This window comes from Canis lupus, chromosome 14, assembly GCF_011100685.1.
Source record: "Canis lupus familiaris isolate Mischka breed German Shepherd chromosome 14, alternate assembly UU_Cfam_GSD_1.0, whole genome shotgun sequence".
NCBI lineage: Eukaryota > Metazoa > Chordata > Mammalia > Carnivora > Canidae > Canis > Canis lupus.
In genome coordinates this window covers 11,649,662-11,669,778 of record NC_049235.1, presented here as the reverse complement: position 1 = coordinate 11,669,778, position 20,117 = coordinate 11,649,662, and the positions used below count along the sequence as shown (strand labels likewise).

Here is a 20,117-nt window from a genome sequence, read left to right as displayed (position 1 = left end):
ACAAGTGGTTTAGGAGTAAGAGCACTGCAAATGGGGCCTAACTGCACACCTTTTTTTTTTTTTTTTTGAAGATTTTATTTATTTATTCATGAAAAACACAGAGAGATAGAGAGAGGCAGAGACATAGGCAAAGGGAGAAGCAGACTCCTTGCAGGGAGCCTGATGTGGGACTTTATCCCAGGACCCTGGGATCACGACCTGAGCCAAAGGCAGATGCTCAACCATTGAGCCACCTACATACCCCTAACTGCACACCTTTTCATGTCTATAATAATAGTGACTTGTCCAGTAGAGGACGTTGTAAAGAGCAAGATCTTCAGAATTAGCTAGAACTCTGTTGGTGGGCAAGTTATCTAATTTTTGCTAATGCTTACTTCCTCATTTAGAAAATGAGGATGATAATTCTTACCCCAGAGTGTTACGGAGATGTTCAAATACGATAATTAATTGTTAACTAAAAATCATTAGATGGCTTCATAATTACTTGTTGATTGTCTGATTTTAAAGATTGCTTGAAAGAAATTGCTTTTCTGTAAACAGTCTCTTAATGACATTTTGCTGAAAGGCTTGCTGTATTCATGTTAACATTTAATATATAACAAATATTGCACATTTGTGTAAAGCAGTTTAGGTGACCAATAAATATTACTTATATCTTGGATTTTTAAAACTGTAGCTATTGCTTGTTAAGAATTAAAAGCAAATAAGCGATACACAATTGAATAAAAACAATATTTTTTCTTAAAATTATAAACATTCATTAAGTAACTAAAGTACTAATTAGATTCAACCTCGAGAGACTCACTGCCCTATAATTATGTTGACAAGTGAACACGTGCCTTGGAAGTTTCTTCTTAAATCTTTGAAGTTATCTTGTTATCTACTGTTTTGTGCTTGTTTGTTTTGGTAGCAAAATACTAGGTTTTATAAAGATCTTATCCCCATCCACTAAACTCATACTTGGTCCATCCCCCACCTTCATAGTTGGTCCAAACTCTTCAAAAGTTCTAAAGCAGAATTTCTGCTCCAGAAATTCTGATTTCCCCATTCTCTCAGAATTCCTTTTTTTCTTGAGCTCTCTCCCAGTAGGTGAGTCTTAGGGACACTCCCATCCCGTCATAAATTAGCCAGATCCTAGTTGTTCGTCACTCTGAGTTCCTGTTTCCCTTGTCTCAGGTGAGAATCATAGGGTACTTCTGCTCTCCTCTGATCTTGGTGAAGAGACAAGTACAACTGCCTGCTCTTCTCATTTTACAAGGGTAAATGTGCTCAGGCTTTTATGGAATAGTGTACGGGGGCAGAAATAACTATAAATATTAATGGATCTTTACAATGTTATTAGAAGATTGACTTTGTAGTTAAGTTTTCTTTTTGGATAGCATCTGTCACACATTTTGATATATGTGATATGTTAGATGTATTGCTTATTTTAATAACAACAGTAATGATTATTTGTATTTGTAGACGTAATAAGCATGCTAATAGCCAAAAGAAATTTGATACTGAGAAATAATTTTGTTAACTATTGTATCTTTGAGTTTTGGTAACTGCTCTTTTTCTTTTATGAAATGGAAGCGGAGCCACCTCATTTGGCCAAACTAATATATAATCACCCAACATTATAGAGATATCTGAATCCTACATTAATAATTTTTGCCATTATTCATTTTAAATGTTATTTATTTGCCACTTACTTATTCCACTAATCCAATATAAAGGCTGAAAACTGTCTGGATAATCACATTTGACAAGCTAGAAAAATATTTCCATCAGGCTGAGAGAAGAGTTTGAAGTCTGAGCTTGAAGAGGTTGCTTTCTTAGTGGACTCCTCCATAAGATGCCAGGAAGTAGTCACAGCCAAATTAATGCAAGGCACACTAAGGCTAGAGCCAGTCTGATCTGCTGATAGAGTCATGATCCATGAGGACTTTCTCATGTAGGTTTCCTCTCAGATCATGCTATGTGCTGATGAATGCCATTGGTAGGCACAGCAACATCATCAGATCTGGCTCCATGGAGGTATGAATTTGTTGAGTATCTCACTTCCACCAGAATAAATCCATAATGCTTTATTATTTAGAGTAAAAAAATATATATATATATATATATTTTTTTTTTTTTTTAATTTCCTAGGGAAGCTTTAAAACTAGCAGGCTTATGAATCATGAAATAGTCTTGGACTTTGCCTCCGTTTGTCATGCTTTTCCCTGCCTTCACACAAAAGAGGGTGGAGGCAAGGGATAATATTATTAATAACAACAGGAACAACTTACGTTTATTTGGTATTTACTCTGTGTCAGGTATATGGTAGAAAGAAGAACTTGCCTTTACCCTGTTAGATTCTGCACCTGGAGCCTGTGAGTTGAGCTGACAAAAGACAGATTAACAGGAGAAAAATATATAGACTTTAACATTTTTACAGGCACATGGAAGCTGTTATGGTAGTTTAGTCATTTATGGACATTAAAGAGTCTTCAAAGGGATCAGAATTCTATACTGGGTGCTGAAGAGATTAAATTATTGAGATTTGAGAACTTGACTAAGGCCCACTCAATAAGAAAGGGCTTGTTCTCGATATTGAAAAACCCAGGTGCATCAGACTCCAAGGCTTCTGCCATCTGAGTGGCTTGAACTGTTCCACGGTAAAAAATACATTTTATGTTATGACCAAGGGGACAAATTTGTAAATATATAACTGACACATATGGTTCATAAAATAATATGTTTTACTGCATGTGATGATTGGTATTCTCTTGCTTCCAATTCTGTCCTGCCCTGTTCTATCCTAGCTTAGCCATTCCACTGTATGATAATTGATTTCACTTCTTTTTTAAAAAGTGCTCATTACAATCAGTTAAATCAGTTTTATGCCTCACCAATAGTCCATGGTCTGAACTTTAGGGGAAAAAAATCCTAGGAATAGGCCTATCGAACATCACTTTCTTGGATAATCAGTAGTTCACAACTACTCTCCATTTTTGCCCAAAATGCATCTAAAATACTGGGATGATGTTTAGCCCTTGCTCTGCAGTGCTCTTTTTCCTTGAACTAGAAGCATGTGATCTCCTTGGAGGTCAAACAGCAGCAACCTCCCAAACTGTAGGTGAAGATAAGGGGGCACTTTGACTGTAAATACAACTTTTACTGAGTTTCTACAATTTGAAGTAAATTTTGCAGCTATGATTCTTCCTCTTCCTTTCTGCCTTTTTCACTGACCACAATCTTTATTTTTTTAATTTTAAAATATTTTACTTATTTATTCATGAGAGACACAGAGAGAGAGAGAGAGAGGCAGAGACACAGACAGAGGGAGAAACAGGCTCCATGCAGGGAGCCCGACGTGGGACTCGATCCTGGGTCTCCAGGATCACGCCCTGGGCTGAAGGTGGCACTAAACCGCTGAACCACCAGGACTGCCCACTGACCACAATCTTTAAAGGATAGTTAGAGTCTGGCTATTTCCCCCAAACTTGTCCATATCATCTAAAAATTTCAGTATCTGCAGTAAACATTTCTTTGGTGTTCTTGGACTAGGAATTCACAATCCCTAATTTTTTTTTAGAGGTAGTCCTAGTCTAATTACATATTTTGACTTTTCCAATTGCTAGAAGTCAAAAACAACTGACACCTTGCACCTTACTTTAGATGTCATTCTTATAGTCTGGGATAAATGCAAATGAACCATCACAAGGAAGATTTCATAATATAAATAGTGCACTCTATATTTGTATAGCTTCTTGTAAAAAATACTTCATAGGTATCATTTCACATATTATCCCCGCATCCCTGCGAGTGAGATTGATCCAGGTACCACCAATATATTTCTAAAGAGTTAATACCTAAAGATTGAATAATTTGAATCTTCCAGCTATCCAGTGCTTATCCCATCAAGTGCCCTCCTTAGCGCCCTTCTCCCAGTTACTCCCCCCACTCTCCTCCCCTTCTGCCACTCTGTTTGTTTCCCAGAATTAGGATTCTCTTATGGTTTGTCTTTCTCTCTAATTTTAACCCACTCAAGATCTGAGCTCCTTAATCCCTTTAGCTGTGAGTGTCTCCATCCTTCAGGTCCCACTGGCAGATGGAAGACTCAGTTAAGATAGAGAGAAAAAAATTAAAAGTGAATGTATGAAGAGGAGAGAAGAGTCAACTGCCAAAAGAGACACCACTAAATGTTACTAGTGATACTCTGTGGCATATTTGTTCTACTCTTGAGCTATAGCACATCATTAATTGGACAGAATGGTAGCAGTTGGGGACCATCCTGAGAGGATGGGATTAGACTTGAATTAGTAATATTAAAAATCCCTGCTAATTATAATCTCTAGGATAAATGTTACTATTCATACCACAATGTGAGGTCAAAGTAGCCATTGTTACTTCTTTAACTCTTGTAACTCCTTATCTTGTTAATGTTTAAGATAAAATAAATTGGATTTTATCCAATAGGTAAATCTGTGCTTTGGAAGAATAATAGGAAATTAAAAATAATTTAGTGAAACTGGAAAAAAGGAAAAAAATAATTTGATCAAAGAATTAATTGATGGATAGATTCACTCATTCACCCATACAGTTGAGTACTTATGGACCTTCTACTATGTATCAGATACAGTACTGGGAACTGGGGACATAGTAGTGAGCTCATAGTTTAGTGAGAAAGATATTTGTTTCAAATGTGAATAAAAACTGTGACTGGTACTAAGAAATGAGTACAATTTTTCTGAGAGCCTGAACACATTTACACTCACCTTGGTGGCAATCAGAAATGAACACTTCAATAGTCAGATGTGTTTGGAATGGCTACACAGTGGGAGCAGTCATTGAGAGAGGTATCTCTAGGCTCAGAATAAATTTTTAATGATCCAGGGTAAAAAGACTTATACAAGACATGCAAGGCAGGATCCCATTAGAATGAAACATGTATAATTCTCATATGGAATTCATACTGCCCATAAGAAATGTCACCACAAAACTCTCCTTGTGGATTTTCATGTGGATAATTAAAGATTTGAGTTTTATTTTACTTTAGATCCTGGCTAAAAAGCTGGCCTAGACTGAATTATCACACATTCCTCAGAAGTGGAGAAAAAGATGAATAGCTTGGGAAGACATTTGCTTGCTTGAAACTTCAACCATAGTTTTGCTTTCACAAAATGTGCATTCTTAAGGTAGACTGTAGAACATGTATTTTTAGGAAGAAAGGTATCAAATCACTTAAAACTCTGACAAGATTTTTGAACCAGTCTTCTTCTCAAGAAAAAAAAAAAATCAGTCTGCATCCTAAGAGCCTAGTATCTCTATAGGCACCAAATATCGTAAATTGATAAGAAGTAAAACACCTTGTACTGTCTTTGAAATTGAGCTCATATGTTTTTCTTCAATGACATTTATCTTCAGCATTTGCAAATGTGCTTAATCACATTTGATGCAATTGGATCCCTATTGCCTTTACTTTTATGAGCAAATAGGTGCTCTCTGTATTAGACTATAGTGGCCATTTGGATCTTTAATATAATCCCACATGTAGATTTAGTAACTATGACTTTAATAATTCAGAGAAATAAAACCCAAAAAGTCATCTGGCTGATCAAGGAAAGAGAATCATTAGTTTGCTAACAGAAGACCAATTGTAAACTCCTAGCTCGTGTTATAACTGGCATACCTTCGTGAATTTCATTGTGCACAGCACTGGTTATCATGGAGGTGCTTGTTACTCCTAAACTTTGACTTGAGCAGTACTAAGGCCTTTGCCAATTTGTGCTAGGCAGCTGAGACACCGTAATTACAGAAGAACTAGGATTGGTCTCAGGTTTATGATGGGGGGATGTGGGGTTGACTGGAAGTCATTTACTTGCATTACTAAGCTCAGTCTGGGGCTTGACAAATGGCATTGCAGAAAGTAACCCCAGCGAAGCTATTGTGTTTTTAACTAGCTCAAATTTAGAGACTCCTTAAGACTTTATTCAATTATTCAAGTAGTTAGTTTTGTCATATCTGGGTGTGTCGGTGCTTCATGTTTGGCTATAGAAGACATAATTGTCTTCTGAGTAATGTTTGAACTCTGTGGCTTCTGGACGCTTTTATTTGAACATTTTCATCTTAAAGTGATGCCATAAGCCATGATTTTGAGTTTCCTGAAGTTCAGAGTACATTGGGTTCATTTACCTAATTATATTATTAACTCATCCAGGGTACACAATAGTGGGGACTGACAAAGATTCTCTATTGACCGTGACAATCAGGCTGGTTGACCTCTCTTTCTGACAAATCCTCAAATGGTGGGCTTCTGTATCCTTCCTGTAGAATCTAGTTCTGGCAGGAACCCTGGTAAGTCAGTTTAGCAAGGAGTCCCATCCTCTATATCTGGTCATCTTGGAAATCTGATTAGGTTTCCTGTCTTCCACTGTTCCCCTAGTGCTTGCCTCATCACCCTGGCCTGACTTCAGCAAGAATCCTGTTAGGTCAGCTTAGCCAAATTTTCCCTTGCCCCTGATGTTCCCTCTTAGCAATTTTCTATCCACAGACCCTCCACTTTGCTCTTTGGCTATAAAGTCCCACTTTTTCTTTTTGTATTTGGAATTGAGTTCAGTTCTACATTGCAGTCTCTTTCCCTTACTGCTCTGGTTTTTCTTTGACAGCTCTGTGGATTCTGGATGGTGTGTTTTGGTTTTTGTTCAAGCACTTTCTTTTTAAAATGTCCCTATTAGCTGTAACTTTGAGTTTACTGGAATTTAAAGTATATCAAGCTCATTCATTCAATTAATGAAGTAACTCACGTATGTATCTATTGAGCATAAGTCAAGTGACTTGGAAATTTGAAAAACAGCCCTATCCTCAGATTAAGGGTATAATGTATACATTCTATTATAAGGCCTCTGGTGTCTACAGAGATATTATAGACACAGAATGTTATTACAGGCACATTCACCTTCTTTCCAAAGGAATTTTCTTCTAAGACTAGGATGAATTGTTTTCTTATTTTCAATTAAACACTCTTGCTATTGAACTATTTTGCATTTTCAAAAGCTGAAATATTAATATCTTTCACAATATATCAATATAACTTGCTTAAGGCCTCAAAATCTAGAATTCATGTTTAATAATCCTATGGTTTTCTAGCTTCTTAGATCTATGACTTTCTAATTATATCATGGCCCAACAGGACAAAATTTTATTGCATAACATCAACATGTATAAATTACATCTCTATGTTCTACTACAGCAATTAAATAAAGTTTAATTTTGGGAACTGCTTTCGAAGGATTTTATTTGTTTGGTTCTTTTTTTTTTTTTTTTTTTAAATCTCCCCTCTCCTTTCCTACCTTAGGGGATTCAGAAAATTAGGATTTTTCTCTAACAAATGTCAAACCTGGCTTTCTTAATCACTTTGAAAATATAAATTCTTTTTAATTTTGTGAGGAGAAATTACTTTTACAGCAAATGCTGTGGACTTCCTTGAAACCAGTTCATTCTTCATCTCTATTATACTACAGAAATCTTTTGTTAATTTAACAAAATGCTTTAGCAATCAAAACAGCTGCAATTAGGACTTGTTTTACCTGGGTTCTTAAAATTTATAGCATTTTTTGTTAATATGACATCTTTACCAATCTTTTTTGCTACTATAAGGCTCTTGAATTTGCGAGGATGCAAAGCTCAAGTATACACACAGTAACATCTCAAAAGATTAAGTCTTCCCTTAATTGACTGGGCAAAGAGCTGTCTTTTCCCACCCAACACGTTGAATACTGATGAGCAATTATCTGGAGCAATTTCTGGAGCAGATCTGATATTTCAGAGGAAACTTTTACAATTCTGCCTCAGCAATAAGTTGTCTTTTTTTCTTTCTACTGCATAGTGTGATAGGGAAAATCAAATATGGGTATCTGTGAAAAAGAATGAGAAGTTCTATAATGTGCCATGTTTTTAAATCTACCTCTTTAGTGGAAATTGTTTGGCACTTAGTGGTTAGTAGTAGATATACAGATTAAGAATGAGCAACTTCTTTTTCTTTTTTTTTTTTTTAAGATTTTATTTTTAAGTAATCTCTACACCCAACATGGGACTCAAATTTACAACCCCAAGATCAAGGGTCACATACTCTAAGGACTGAGCCAGCCAGGAGCCCCAAGAATGAGCAATTTCTTTAGCCTTGAGGAGCTCCAGACTGTGCAAAAACTATCTGTGGGAGACACTGACAAAGTTAAGAATGAAGCAAAAGGAACAAAGTAGAGTAATAATAATGATAATAATAACAAAGGAAAAGGAGAAGGAAGAAGGAGTTGATGGAACGCCACCAAAAATAGTATTAACTTCTCTTGTTTAATCAAGTTTATCATCATATCCATTTCTGGCCAAGTTATTTATAAAACATCATAGCTTAATAAGAAATTTCCTACAAAAAAAAAAAAAAAAAAAAGAAAACTTGCTTGAAGGCTCTTTTCTTTCCTGAAAGCATGAATAAATTTTTGCTTTAAGAGAAGAAAATTGTACATGGATTTTTCTGCTTTGGGGACTATTATGCTGGTTTCTTACTTTAAGTTTGCTCAGAACTCAGCTGAGATCCAGTATAACTTGTAATTGGAGGTAGAAGTCAGCCTTTGAGTTGAAATTAGAGACCAAGTAATACTTCAGAAATGGAACATAGCCTACCAAATGTAATTAGTATACAAGGGTTACAAAGGTAATAAATTTGGGGCTGGCTGCTCACTTGAAGTTTTGTTTTCTTATTTTTTGATATTCAAGAATGATTCCCAAAGTATTTATGGAGGTAATCTAGATACATTAAAGTTACCTTTAGCATCCTGAGGCTAGAGGCTATTTGGTGAATATTGTAACTGTAACCTTTATCATGCTCAGTTGTTCTGAGGCCAGTAGGGTAAGTAACAGGGACCTAAGAAGTGCTGTGGAACATCTTCAACCTTGGGACTCTCCACTCTGGCCCTCCCTTCAGTCCTAATTTAGCTCTCACTAAAGTTATAATCTTGGCTTTATCAATTTTTGTACACATTTCTGAATTTCACTTTGACATTGATAATAATAATTTATATTCAAAATCTATAATAGTAAGAGGATAGTATATGAATTCAGTTCTTAATTCCATTGAGGTAATATATACATAGACTCCTTCTAGGAAATGAGAATAGCAGAAGAGTGGGTTCTGAAGACAGTCCTATGACTTGACTTCTCCATCTGTTAATTATGATTTTCTAGAAATAAAGCATTTGCAGTAGAAAAGAAGAGGCTAGAATTAAACCAAGAAATTTAGCTGTTTTGTTTGGCTTTTTCTGTCTTGATTGTCCTTACCTCAAAAATCCCAACCACAGCTCCTTTGAAAAGTAAAATGAGGGGCGCCTAGGCAGCTTAGCTGGTCAAGTGAGCAACTCATGATTTTGGCTCAGGTTGTGATCTCATGGGTCATTAGATTGAGCCTCATCAGGCTCCACTCATTCAGGAGTCTGCTTAGGATACTCTCTCTCTCTCTCTTCTTCTGCCTCTCCCACTGAGTGAGCAATTAGGCACTTGTGTGTATGCTCTCACTCTCTTCCTCTCTCTCTCTCTCTCTCTCTAAAAGAAGAAAAAAAAAGTTAAAACAAAAACACCCCGAACAAGCATCCTAATGAATAAACAATAAGAAGGTGGATGATTATATTCCTCTTCCCACTAAGGAGAAGTTGAACTTCAAATCTCTTTTGGCAAGCAAAAGGCTAGCCTTAAGTTTTATTTTTCTCCTCAGTTTTTATTTGAGAAACTATATGGTAGCTGAATGAAAGAAAATTAGAAGATCAAAAACATGTAATGGATCCTCAGGAAATATGAATATTCTTTTACATCCCTGGATATTCTTTAATTCCTTAAGCATGTGCTTATGTTTCTGTATATCTCAAAAAACTGCTTGTTTTCAGTAACATCAAGGCAAGGAGCTAGTTGGTCCCTAGTACTTTAGGCAAGCATCTTTACATGTTATTTAGCGATCTTTATAACTAGCTCTGATGCTGCACAAATTCCTTCAGGCTAAAATACTGTATTTATTTAAGCATCTCATCATTGGGTGGTGAAGTTGCTTTTAGTATTTTCTAGTCATAGATGCTACAATACATAGTGGTGAATGACACATTTTAAGTATCTATATCTATATCATTTTTATTACAAAATAATTTAGAACAAATTCTCAGATAAAACATTCCTGTTTCAAAGGTTCTAGCTAATGTGTTGTAATGATAAAATTTCTTTATAAGAGTAAGAGTTAATTAAATAAGATTTTGGATGTCTTCAAATCTTGAGCTTTTAAATTTATTCTGAGGTAAAACAATCTTTTTTTTAAGGAATGTTAATGACTTGCCAGTGCTCTAGGAAGATGTTAAAACCAACAGGCAGTGTGCCTGGGTGGCTCAGTCGATTAAGCATCTACCTTTAGCTGGGGTCATCATCCTAGGGTCCTAGGATTGAGTCCTATACTGGGCTCCCTGCTCAGCAGCAAGTTTTTATTCACCTTCTGCCCCTCGCCCCTGCTCATGCTTTCTCTCTCTCTCTCTCTCTCTCTTTCTCTCTCTCAAATAAATAAATACAAATCTTAAAAAAAAAAAAAAAAAGCCAACAGGCTTCTGGCCTGGGCACCACTGAAGACAAGCTGAGTGGTTGGACCCTGAAAGGACTTCTGGGCAAATACTATTGTTAGGAATTGGGAAGATACTAAAGGCTTAGCAGGAGGACTTTAGGAAGCATTTATCCAGACAATGGGCAAGAAGGACACTTGCAAAGCAACCTAGTTGATCTAAATTGAGAACAAACGTTATACACACTACTGGAGAGATGTTAATCATATGGAATTAAGTCAGGTAAGATTTTCTAGGGAGATGAGATTCTTGTGTAAAGTCTCTAGTAGATCCTCTCAATGAGGATGCCTTTCTAGATGCTAACCCAGGTCTGCCCCCAATTCTGTGCCCCAAGACTTTGTCTAAAGATGTATTAAGAAGAGATACTTTGTTTCATAAAAATATTTACATATTTTTTGTGCCTATACATAAGTTTTGTGTACGTATATATAGAGATACAGATATCTATAAGTATAGTGCATATTTTACTTATCTTTTACTCCATTACTTTGAGATATGATGGAGCACTATTCCAAATAACACTTAAACTTGTTCCTCAGTAGGAGATTTGGGTTAATTCAATAGTTTTGAACACACTTTTGATATATTACGTCTGGTAGAAGTGACTTTTGCTTCCTCCTCTAGGTGCCCCCCTTCAAAAAAAAAAAGATGAAATCTCATAATTCTATGATAGGTTATTTTCAATTTTTGGCATGCTACTATAAAATGGTCTTTCAAGTAATAACAAACAAAAACGAGAGGTTCAACTGGAATTTTATTTAACAGGTCATTGGCGCAGCATCCTACAGAAGCAGAAAGGAAAAGGGAAAAAATAGCCACATTCACCTCTCTGTAGTCTCAGTAATGATTTGGAAAGATGAGACAAATGTTAGCTATAACATGATTTGTATCACACAGAGGGGAAAATAATTTTATTGATTCAAACACAGGAGTTCTCCAGCTTTAAAAATTGAATTTAACTCCTACACTTAAAGTTGAAAACTTGGTAAAGTTTAAAGTCTTGATACAGAAACATAGTGTAACAATATATTCTATTTATTATTTTTTTCCACTTACAGATGAAGCAACTTGCAAAATATTCTTGAAACATGAAGTAAGAAGAATAATATTTAAAAGTAACACGATCGTTATACCTCTTTATCTATCAAAGTGGCCTCATTCCACTATCTCTCTTCTGTGCATGAAATATTGGATAAGCCAAAGCGGGAAGAAATCTTCATAGTCATTAATCTTTGCAATGGGAGTTCTCAGGTTCCAGAATATCTTCTTTAGGAGCTTTTTGGGGTCCAGTGGAACAACCCAAGCACTGTTCATCTTCCTTCTGATTCCATGTTGCTTGACTCAAGAGTTCAGAGCACCCCCTTTCATCCCAGGTGTTTCTTTCCTCTGGGGCTGGAATGCCCCCACTGAACTTTGTGCTAAAAGGTTTAATGTGCAGCTAGATCTGAATCTTTTCTCTCTGATAGGAAGCCCTCTAAAAGGCGTCATAGGACAAGGCATTGCATTATTTTATTCTGACAGACTGGGCTACTATCCCCACATAAATAAAACGACTGGCAAAATTGTGAATGGAGGAATCCCCCAATTGGGATCCTTAAAAAAGCACTTGGACAAAGCCAAGAAAGATATTTCCCATTACATAGAAACAGACAGCGTGGGCTTGGCTGTCATTGACTGGGACTGCTGGAGGCCTAACTGGGAAAGAAACTGGAGACCTAAACATATATACAAGGAACAGTCTATTGACTTGGCTCAGCAACAACATATACACCTTAATCTCACAGAGGTCACCAAGATAGCCAAGGCAGATTTTGAAAAGGCAGGAAAATGTTTCATGCAAGAGACTTTAAAGTTGGGAAAGTTCCTTCGGCCAAACTATTTATGGGGTTTCTATCTTTATCCTGATTGCTACAATTATAATTATAAAAGTCCCAATTACAATGGAAGTTGCTTTGATATAGAACAGAGAAGAAATGATGAGATCAACTGGTTGTGGAAGGAAAGCACAGCCCTTTTCCCATCCATTTATTTGAACAGCAAATTAAAATCTTCTCCATTCGCTGCTCTTTATGTCCGCAATCGTGTTTTGGAAGCCATTAGGGTTTCTAAAGTAAAAAATGTTAAACATCCACTTCCGATCTTTGTATATGCCCGTCCAGTTTTTACTGATGTGTTGTTGAAATATCTTACAGAGGTGAGTAAATCAAGGCATGAGGCCTATGAACTAGTGTCCACAAAAGGTGTTTAGTGGAATCCAACATCATTTTCAAAGGGAGTGAGATTTAGCTTTTAATATCCTTTAGGAATATTCACATTGGTGACTGTACACTGTTATACGCATATGAAAAAGAATATATTTCATTTTAATGTAATCATATAATATCTTAAGAACAATAAAAAACTAGGTAGAGTAGACAATATAGTAACTCAGTTCCTTTTTTTGCTTTCATGGGTTTTGCTCTTTTATCAATAGAAGCAATTAAAACAATAACAGAAAAATCTGTAATTTGTTATAGTAGCATAGTGGTGGCAACAAGGATAGAAATAAATAGTGGGGAAGACTTAAATTATTATTGTTGAGCCAGAATTCTTAGCTTTGGTGTTATTTTGTTATGCATAGTATTTCTATTTTATTTGTTAACTCTTTTTGTCACATTCGCCAGGAGGATCTTGTGAATACAATCGGTGAATCAGTTTCTCTAGGTGTCTCTGGAATGGTAATGTGGGGAAGCCTCAATTTAACCCAAAATGTGGTAAGTTGAATTGATAGGAAATAGATGAAAACATTTCCACTTTTAATGTGTTTGAGGATTGTTGTGAGTACTGAATAATAAAATAAGTACTATGCTTGGCACATAGTGGTAGGTGCTTAATTAATACTGGTTGCATTAAACTATCCTTCCTTTGTGTGGTTATGTTATAAGGCAGAAAATTTTGTACCTGTTATCCAATGAGGAAACAGAAATTCAGTGAAATTGACTGAAATTCTCTAGGCTATCTGGCTAGTAAGCGGCAAAAAACAGGACTACAACCTCAGTTTTCTGACACGATGTTTGTTTTTTTGTGATATGTCTCATCTTAAAAAGCCTATGAACTAGCCAATGAAAGAATAGTCAATTCTTTTATTCATTCAATTACTATTTATTAAGCACTTACTTTACTTATTCATTTAGTTATTCAGTGGAAGTTTATTACAAGGGCCAGCAATGATGGCCATGGGCCAAATCTGACCTACTTGCTTTTGTACAGCTCATGGGCTAAGAATGATTTTACCTTTTTAAATAGATGAGGAAAAGCCCCAAAATGATAGTATTTAAAATACGTGAGAATTCTGTAAGATTTAAATTTCAGCGTCTATTAGTAAAGTTCTATTGGAGTATAGGCATGCTCCTTAGTTTCAGTGTCTATGGCTGCTTTTGCAGTATAAAGAAATAATTGAATAGTTATGGCAGAGACTGTATCATTCAAAACCCCAAAATATTTACTGTCTGCCCCTTTACAGAAAATGTTTGCTGACACTCGGTTTATTGAACATCTCTTTTGATTAAGTGCCAGATAATTCTGTAAGTGCTAAAAAATGTAGCAGTGAACAAAGCAAAGTCCCATCACCATGAAGCTCCATCTTTACAAGTGGAAATGCAACATATACGGATAGGATATATTAGGTAGTGATAAGTGCAATAGAGAGCAATGAAGCAGTGTAGGCAGGATAAAGAGAGATAAAATGGTGATACTTAAGATAGGGCAGTCACAGAAGGCCTCTCTGATGAGGTGCTGTTGGAACAGAGACCTGATGGAAATCAGGGACCAAGATGATAAGTGCAATAGCCTTCAGGCTGGAATGTGCTTGTCAAGAAAGACCGAGGAGGTCAGCATGACTGGAATACAGTAAGCAAGGAAGACAGGGGTAAGAGGTGTGGTCTGCAAGAAGACAGAGGGTCAGATGTAGGACTTCATGGGCCACCAGGGGGCTTTCACTCTGACATGGAAGGCCACGAGGAGATCTGAGAGGAAGAGTTGCAATCTCAAACATTTCTTATTTAGCTGAGCTGAAGATCCCTGGTGGAGGGGCAAGAGCAGAAGCAGGAAGAGAAAGCAGTTGATGGTTTAGACCATAGGTGCTGGTATGTGAATATAACCCAAAAGTAGAACTGAGAGGACTGACTGAGGGATTGGATGAGTAGGTTGGATAAAAGAAGTGTTTAAGATGACTGAGGCTTTTGGTTTGAAGGGCTTGCCTCTGAGATGGGAAAGACTTTAGGAGAAATGGTTTGGTGGGGTTGGGCAGGGAGGAAGCAAAAAGAGCCAGGCAGGAGTGGGGAAGGGGTGAATAGGCAACTGGGAATTTTTTGAAATATTACTAAATTGTTCAAAATTTCTCTAAGGGAGATGAAAAGGAATGCTTCTTTATTTTCCACAGGTTATATTTAGTATTATCTATTTTAAGTAAAATTTTGAATAAAACTTGTTTTGTTAGGGAAAAAATGGTAATTTTTTTTCTGTATAGATGACTTGCTTTTATTTTCACATAATGCACTTTCTTTAGCTCAAAAAGATTTTAAGTATCACCCCCTAGTCCTTTCCCTCTTCCTTCATTTTCTTCCTTGTTTAGTTCTCTATAACAGGTCTTTCTTCCTCACCTCTTCAATCTTCTTGATTCAAACAAGAGTAAAGCTGTTACATGGCCACTACTGAATTGGAGCTCCACTTTTGCTTCTCTAACAGATGTGGAAATACTAGTGAGTTAGGTGCCATTGAGAATATCCTATGAAGCTCATGGTCCAGGGGTCTTATCCTAGGACCTATAGAGAAGACACTTCATACAACACTCTAAGACCAGAAGAGACCTTTTGTCTCTTGTCCTTCAATAGACTCATTGTATTGTTAACTCATTTCTAAAAGTACTCAGCAGTAGTCCTCATTATGAGATTCTTCCAAGTAATCTGAGTCCTACTACTTATTGGTAGAACTCTATTATCTCTGGCTTGATCACCAATAAAGAGAAATAACATAAAATAGAAGTTAGGAGAAAGGGATATGTCCCTTTTGCAAAATCTTTCATGTCAGAAAATCAATTAAAAATTATAATTCTCCTGAATATATTCCTGATTATCATTCACTGTTTCTCAAATATGTAAACACTCTTCTCAAGGGTCTTGTAATTCTTTAATGGAATAATTTTAAATTCTCCATACTACTTCCTTTTTTATTTTTTTCCAGAACTGAGAACTCCACCCTTATTCTGATGAGGAATGAATCAGGCATTCCCCAATTAGTAGTATGGTGTGACATACTATTTCATTGTCACATATGGTCTTTCTTTTGCACTTTAATCTTAAATTTACCTTCTTCTCTCATTACTCTCAGATAATCTTTAGCATTGTTCATGCAGGGACAGTTCTTCAATTTAAATATGGCTATTGTCTACCTAAGGACACTATCTTGAAATTGCCCCCTGTGGCCTCTGTTTTATATATTTCTGCTACTTTTGAATGCTAGTTCTATCATTGCTTCCCCCTTTTTCTATGTCATTTGTAATCAATAGAATCATGGATTACTCATCTTATTTCCTCTGATTCGTTGACAACTTGAGAAGCTGGTAACTACAGGTTTAAAGACTGAATTGACTTAAAACAATGGTTATCCAATGTAAGCAAACTATTTACACCCATTCCATTTTATTAGATCCATTGATGTGACAAGCAGCTTCTACTGGTCCCAGCTCATGAGACCTGATTGTTGAATATTTGGAAATTTTGTGAGCTGGTTGTTAAACACAACCATTATTAAAACTTAAATTACAAAAACTTAGAATGGAATAAATACTGTTAAAAACAGAAGTAATAAATACTCAAAATGTATTCGTTATGTACTTTACTACTATCCATAATCTTGAGGTTATGTATATCTAGTGTATCTATATAAGTGGAAATAGTATGTAATGATGTGCTTCTCCGTACCACACTACCATTATGCGTTCTTGATTCCCAATCACTCAGTGATGTTAAGTTGACAGCTTAAAATTGACCATGGCAGATGTATTTGCACAATGGATATTGACAAACATTGTAAACCAGGCCTTATCTTTAAGAAAGCCAGTTTCATATCCTTCCAAAGACTACATCTTGTATAGGCTAATCATTCTCAAACCATACTCATCCTTTACTCCTCTTTCTGCCCAGCTCTTGTCCCTGTGGTCACCCAGATTGTCATCTGAACTTCGTATAAATTCTCATATTGTGGCCCTGGGGATACACTGTTGAAGAATATTGACAAAGTCTCTGCAGTCATGGAGTTTATATTAATATTGGCTGGATAGAAAAAAATAAACAAGAGAAATATTTGATGTGATAAGTACTGTGCAGAGAATTAAAATAGAAAGATGTGAGAAAGTAGATAGGAAAGGTGTCTGAGGTTTAATTAAAGCTGCAGTCTGAATGACAAGGTAAAGTGACTATGTTAAAAATTAGAGGAAAGAACATTCCAAGCAGGGAAACAAGTAAGTGCAGTTTGAAATGAACTTGCCATGCTTAAGAAACAACTACTAGGCATAGTGGGTAAGGGAGGGGTGTTCAAGAGGAAGGAAGGGTTACCTCACATGAGGCTGTATTAAAATCAGGAGAAATGGAATTTTGTTATAAACACTATGTAAAACTAGGATTAAGAAGAGGTTTTCGGGATGCCTGGGTGGCTCATTGGTTGAGCGTCTGCCTTCGGCTCAGGGCGTGATCCCAGGACTCTGGGATAGTTCTGTAGTTTAGAAGTCTGGCATGGGTCTTATTGGGCTAAAATAAAAATGTTGGTAGGGTTGCATTCCTTTCCACGGGATGATCTTCTCTTACCTATTTGGGTTGTTGGTAGAATTCATTTCCTTGTGGTGGTAGCAACAAGATGTCTGTTTTCTGGCAGGCTATGGCTAAGGTCATTTCTGCTTCTAGAGGTCACTGCATTCTTTAGTTCTTGGCCCTCCCTTCTAGCTTCAAAGCCAGCAATGCTAGATTGAGTCTCCTTTACCTTTGAATTTGTTATCTTTCTTCCATCTCATTTTTTTTTTTTTAAATCCCAGCCAGAAAAGTTTCTACATTTCTAAAGGACTCACAAGATTAGGTTGAGCCCAGCCAGATAACTCAAGATAATCTCTCCATCTGAAGATCCATACTCTTATCTGTAATAATATGTGTAATATTCTTTTTGCCATGCAAGGTAGCATAGTCATGGGTTCTGGGGCATTAGGGAATGGACATTCTCGGAAGGCCCTATTCTTCTTACCATCAATGGTGTCACCTCAAGGAATATAACGAGATAGATTCAAGTGTAAGCTGCCAAGATTCCTCTACTTGCCTTCTGATCTACTACCACCTTCCTCTGGTTTGCTGGAGGATTAGCACAGCCATCTCACTCAATGGAACTATGGATTATGAAAGAAAGGGAGTGACTATCTTCTGTGTTGTTAAAAAGACAGCATCCCAGTTTTAGAATGCACCAGTATTGAGATGAATCATTTTAGTTATTCATCACTCAAGCTTTGCCGAATAAGTACATTTGTAAAAGAGTTGTCATAATTCACCCATGACTTAAACTATACATAACATTTAACATAAAGGATACTCAGTTGAACCTGTGTAGTTATTTTGAGCTAGAAGTTGAGAAATCTTTCTCACGCTGTTTAAACTTATCCTACAAAATGATTCTTATTACCTTAATTTATAATTTCTTGAGGGCTAGCCAATGGTATGCTGGGCCCTGTGCTATAAACACTTTTATATACATTGTATCTTTTCATCTCACAACAACCCTATGAGGTAAGTGCTATAATTATCCATATTTTACAAATGATGAAACTGAAGCATAACCAAGTTAATTGACTTGCCCAAGGTTACCCAGATAGGAAACTAAGACTCAGAAAGCTTGTGAGATTCCCAAGGGTCACACAGCTAGTCATCAATGGAACTGTGACCAATCTGTGTGCAGATGGGCCCCAGAGACCATTCTCTAACCACTGTATCATTCTGTCTTATTAGTTTATGAGTTATTGAAGAAGCCCAAGGCTAGGTTGAAATTAAGGTTCAACTGGTCAATTATTCAGTGGCATGAAATGACATGTGAAACTTACTTACAAATGTTACAAAAACAGAATAATCTTGCTAGATAAATTTTAAAAAGGTAAACTGTTTCCTATCTCTTGCTGGGTTCTGTTTTATCATGCTTCCTTAGAAATTGCATATCATAGTGAATTAATTCACATACTTGTCTCTTGATATTCTAACCTTCTTATACTCTTACAGCAAATTTGCACAGAGCTAGACGCTTACATCAAGAATAAGCTGAATCCTTACATAATCAACGTCACTCTAGCAGCCAAAATGTGTAGCCAAGTGCTTTGCCAGGATCAAGGAGTGTGTATAAGGAAACATTGGAATTCAAATGACTATCTTCACCTGAACCCAGTGAATTTTGCTATTCAACTTGAGAGAAGTGGAAGATACACAGTACAAGGGAAACCCACACTTGAAGACCTGCAGCTATTTTCCAAAAAATTTTATTGCGCTTGTTATGCTAATACACAGTGTAAAGAAAGAGTCGACCTGACTGACATTCATACTGTTAAAGTATGCGTGGGTGAAGATGTTTGTATAGATGTCTATCTAAACTCAGTACCCAGTGGTCACCCCTCTGACTGGAAGGGGAAATATGTCACTTCCAGCAATATCTTCTCTGCCATGCCACCACCGGCTACAGGGCCTCCATGTGTTCCTGGTAGAGATCTCAACAGGTGCCTCAAAGCCAGATTTATAGTAGAAGATAACTCCAAAACCACTCAAACGGGCTATCAGAGTATACATATTAAAAATAAGAAACAATAAACCTATTCAAGTATAAGTTGTGTTTATTAAATTTTCTAATTACATTGTTTTAATATCTTTTGCATTTCTATATTTAATAGTTTAGCTAGCTTAGATTTTTCTTAGGCAAGTAATAATAACTATACACTTGAAGATTTATTTTTGAGATGTGAATCAAAACTCATGGCTGAGATAGTATTTTGATTTTTGAGCACAGATTGCATTTTCATGATCAAATTGAATTTGAGATGATTATTAATTGATACACAAAAGATGTTGGCTAGGACTTTTAATTTTCAAAATTGTAGTCAGAAAGTGTTACTCTTCTGAGTAATGAAATGAAATAGTAATGAATGAATGAATAGTAATGAAATCTATTGATACTACATTTTGCTTTTGAAAATCAAATAGAATATTATTAATATTGCATAGAATTAGTTTCGTAAGATGATATCTAATTTTGTATTTTTTCATTGCCATGAGCCTTTAGCAAATATCTCACATGCCATGAGGTATATACAGAACTAATAGGTATCTGCTATATTCTTGGTTTTATCTATAAAAGACTGATTGTAAGGTCTATAACACTTAGAGATCTAGTTTTCTTCTGAGAAAAGTAAAGATTTAAATAATTCTAGTTTACTGCAAATGAATGTCCTTA

At 36.1% G+C, this 20,117-nt stretch overlaps 1 protein-coding gene across 2 annotated transcripts; it reads left to right on the top strand.

Annotated features, from left to right (window-relative positions):
• Positions 1-1,044: 1,044 nt before the first annotated feature.
• SPAM1 (sperm adhesion molecule 1) lies at positions 1,045-19,493 on the top strand. Of its 2 annotated transcripts, none has more exons than XM_038556638.1 (4): positions 1,045-1,176; positions 11,672-12,807; positions 13,277-13,366; positions 18,899-19,493. In XM_038556638.1, the coding sequence occupies exons 2-4, from the start codon at positions 11,851-11,853 to the stop codon at positions 19,475-19,477; spliced, it is 1,626 nt and encodes a 541-aa protein (XP_038412566.1). In that variant the 5' UTR covers positions 1,045-1,176; positions 11,672-11,850; the 3' UTR covers positions 19,478-19,493. The 2 variants fall into 2 exon arrangements, with proteins under 2 accessions (XP_038412566.1, XP_038412567.1); XM_038556639.1 differs by having other exon boundaries at positions 1,145-1,259.
• Positions 19,494-20,117: the final 624 nt, after the last annotated feature.

Bases quoted from the DNA above. Each gene is read 5' to 3' on its own strand.
- SPAM1 (XM_038556638.1), top strand. From the start codon at position 11,851: ATGGGAGTTCTCAGGTTCCAGAATATCTTCTTTAGGAGCTTTTTGGGG. The intron at 12,808-13,276 runs GTGAGTAAATCA...CACATTCGCCAG, and splicing joins TGTTGAAATATCTTACAGAG to GAGGATCTTGTGAATACAAT. The intron at 13,367-18,898 runs GTAAGTTGAATT...ATACTCTTACAG, and splicing joins TCAATTTAACCCAAAATGTG to CAAATTTGCACAGAGCTAGA.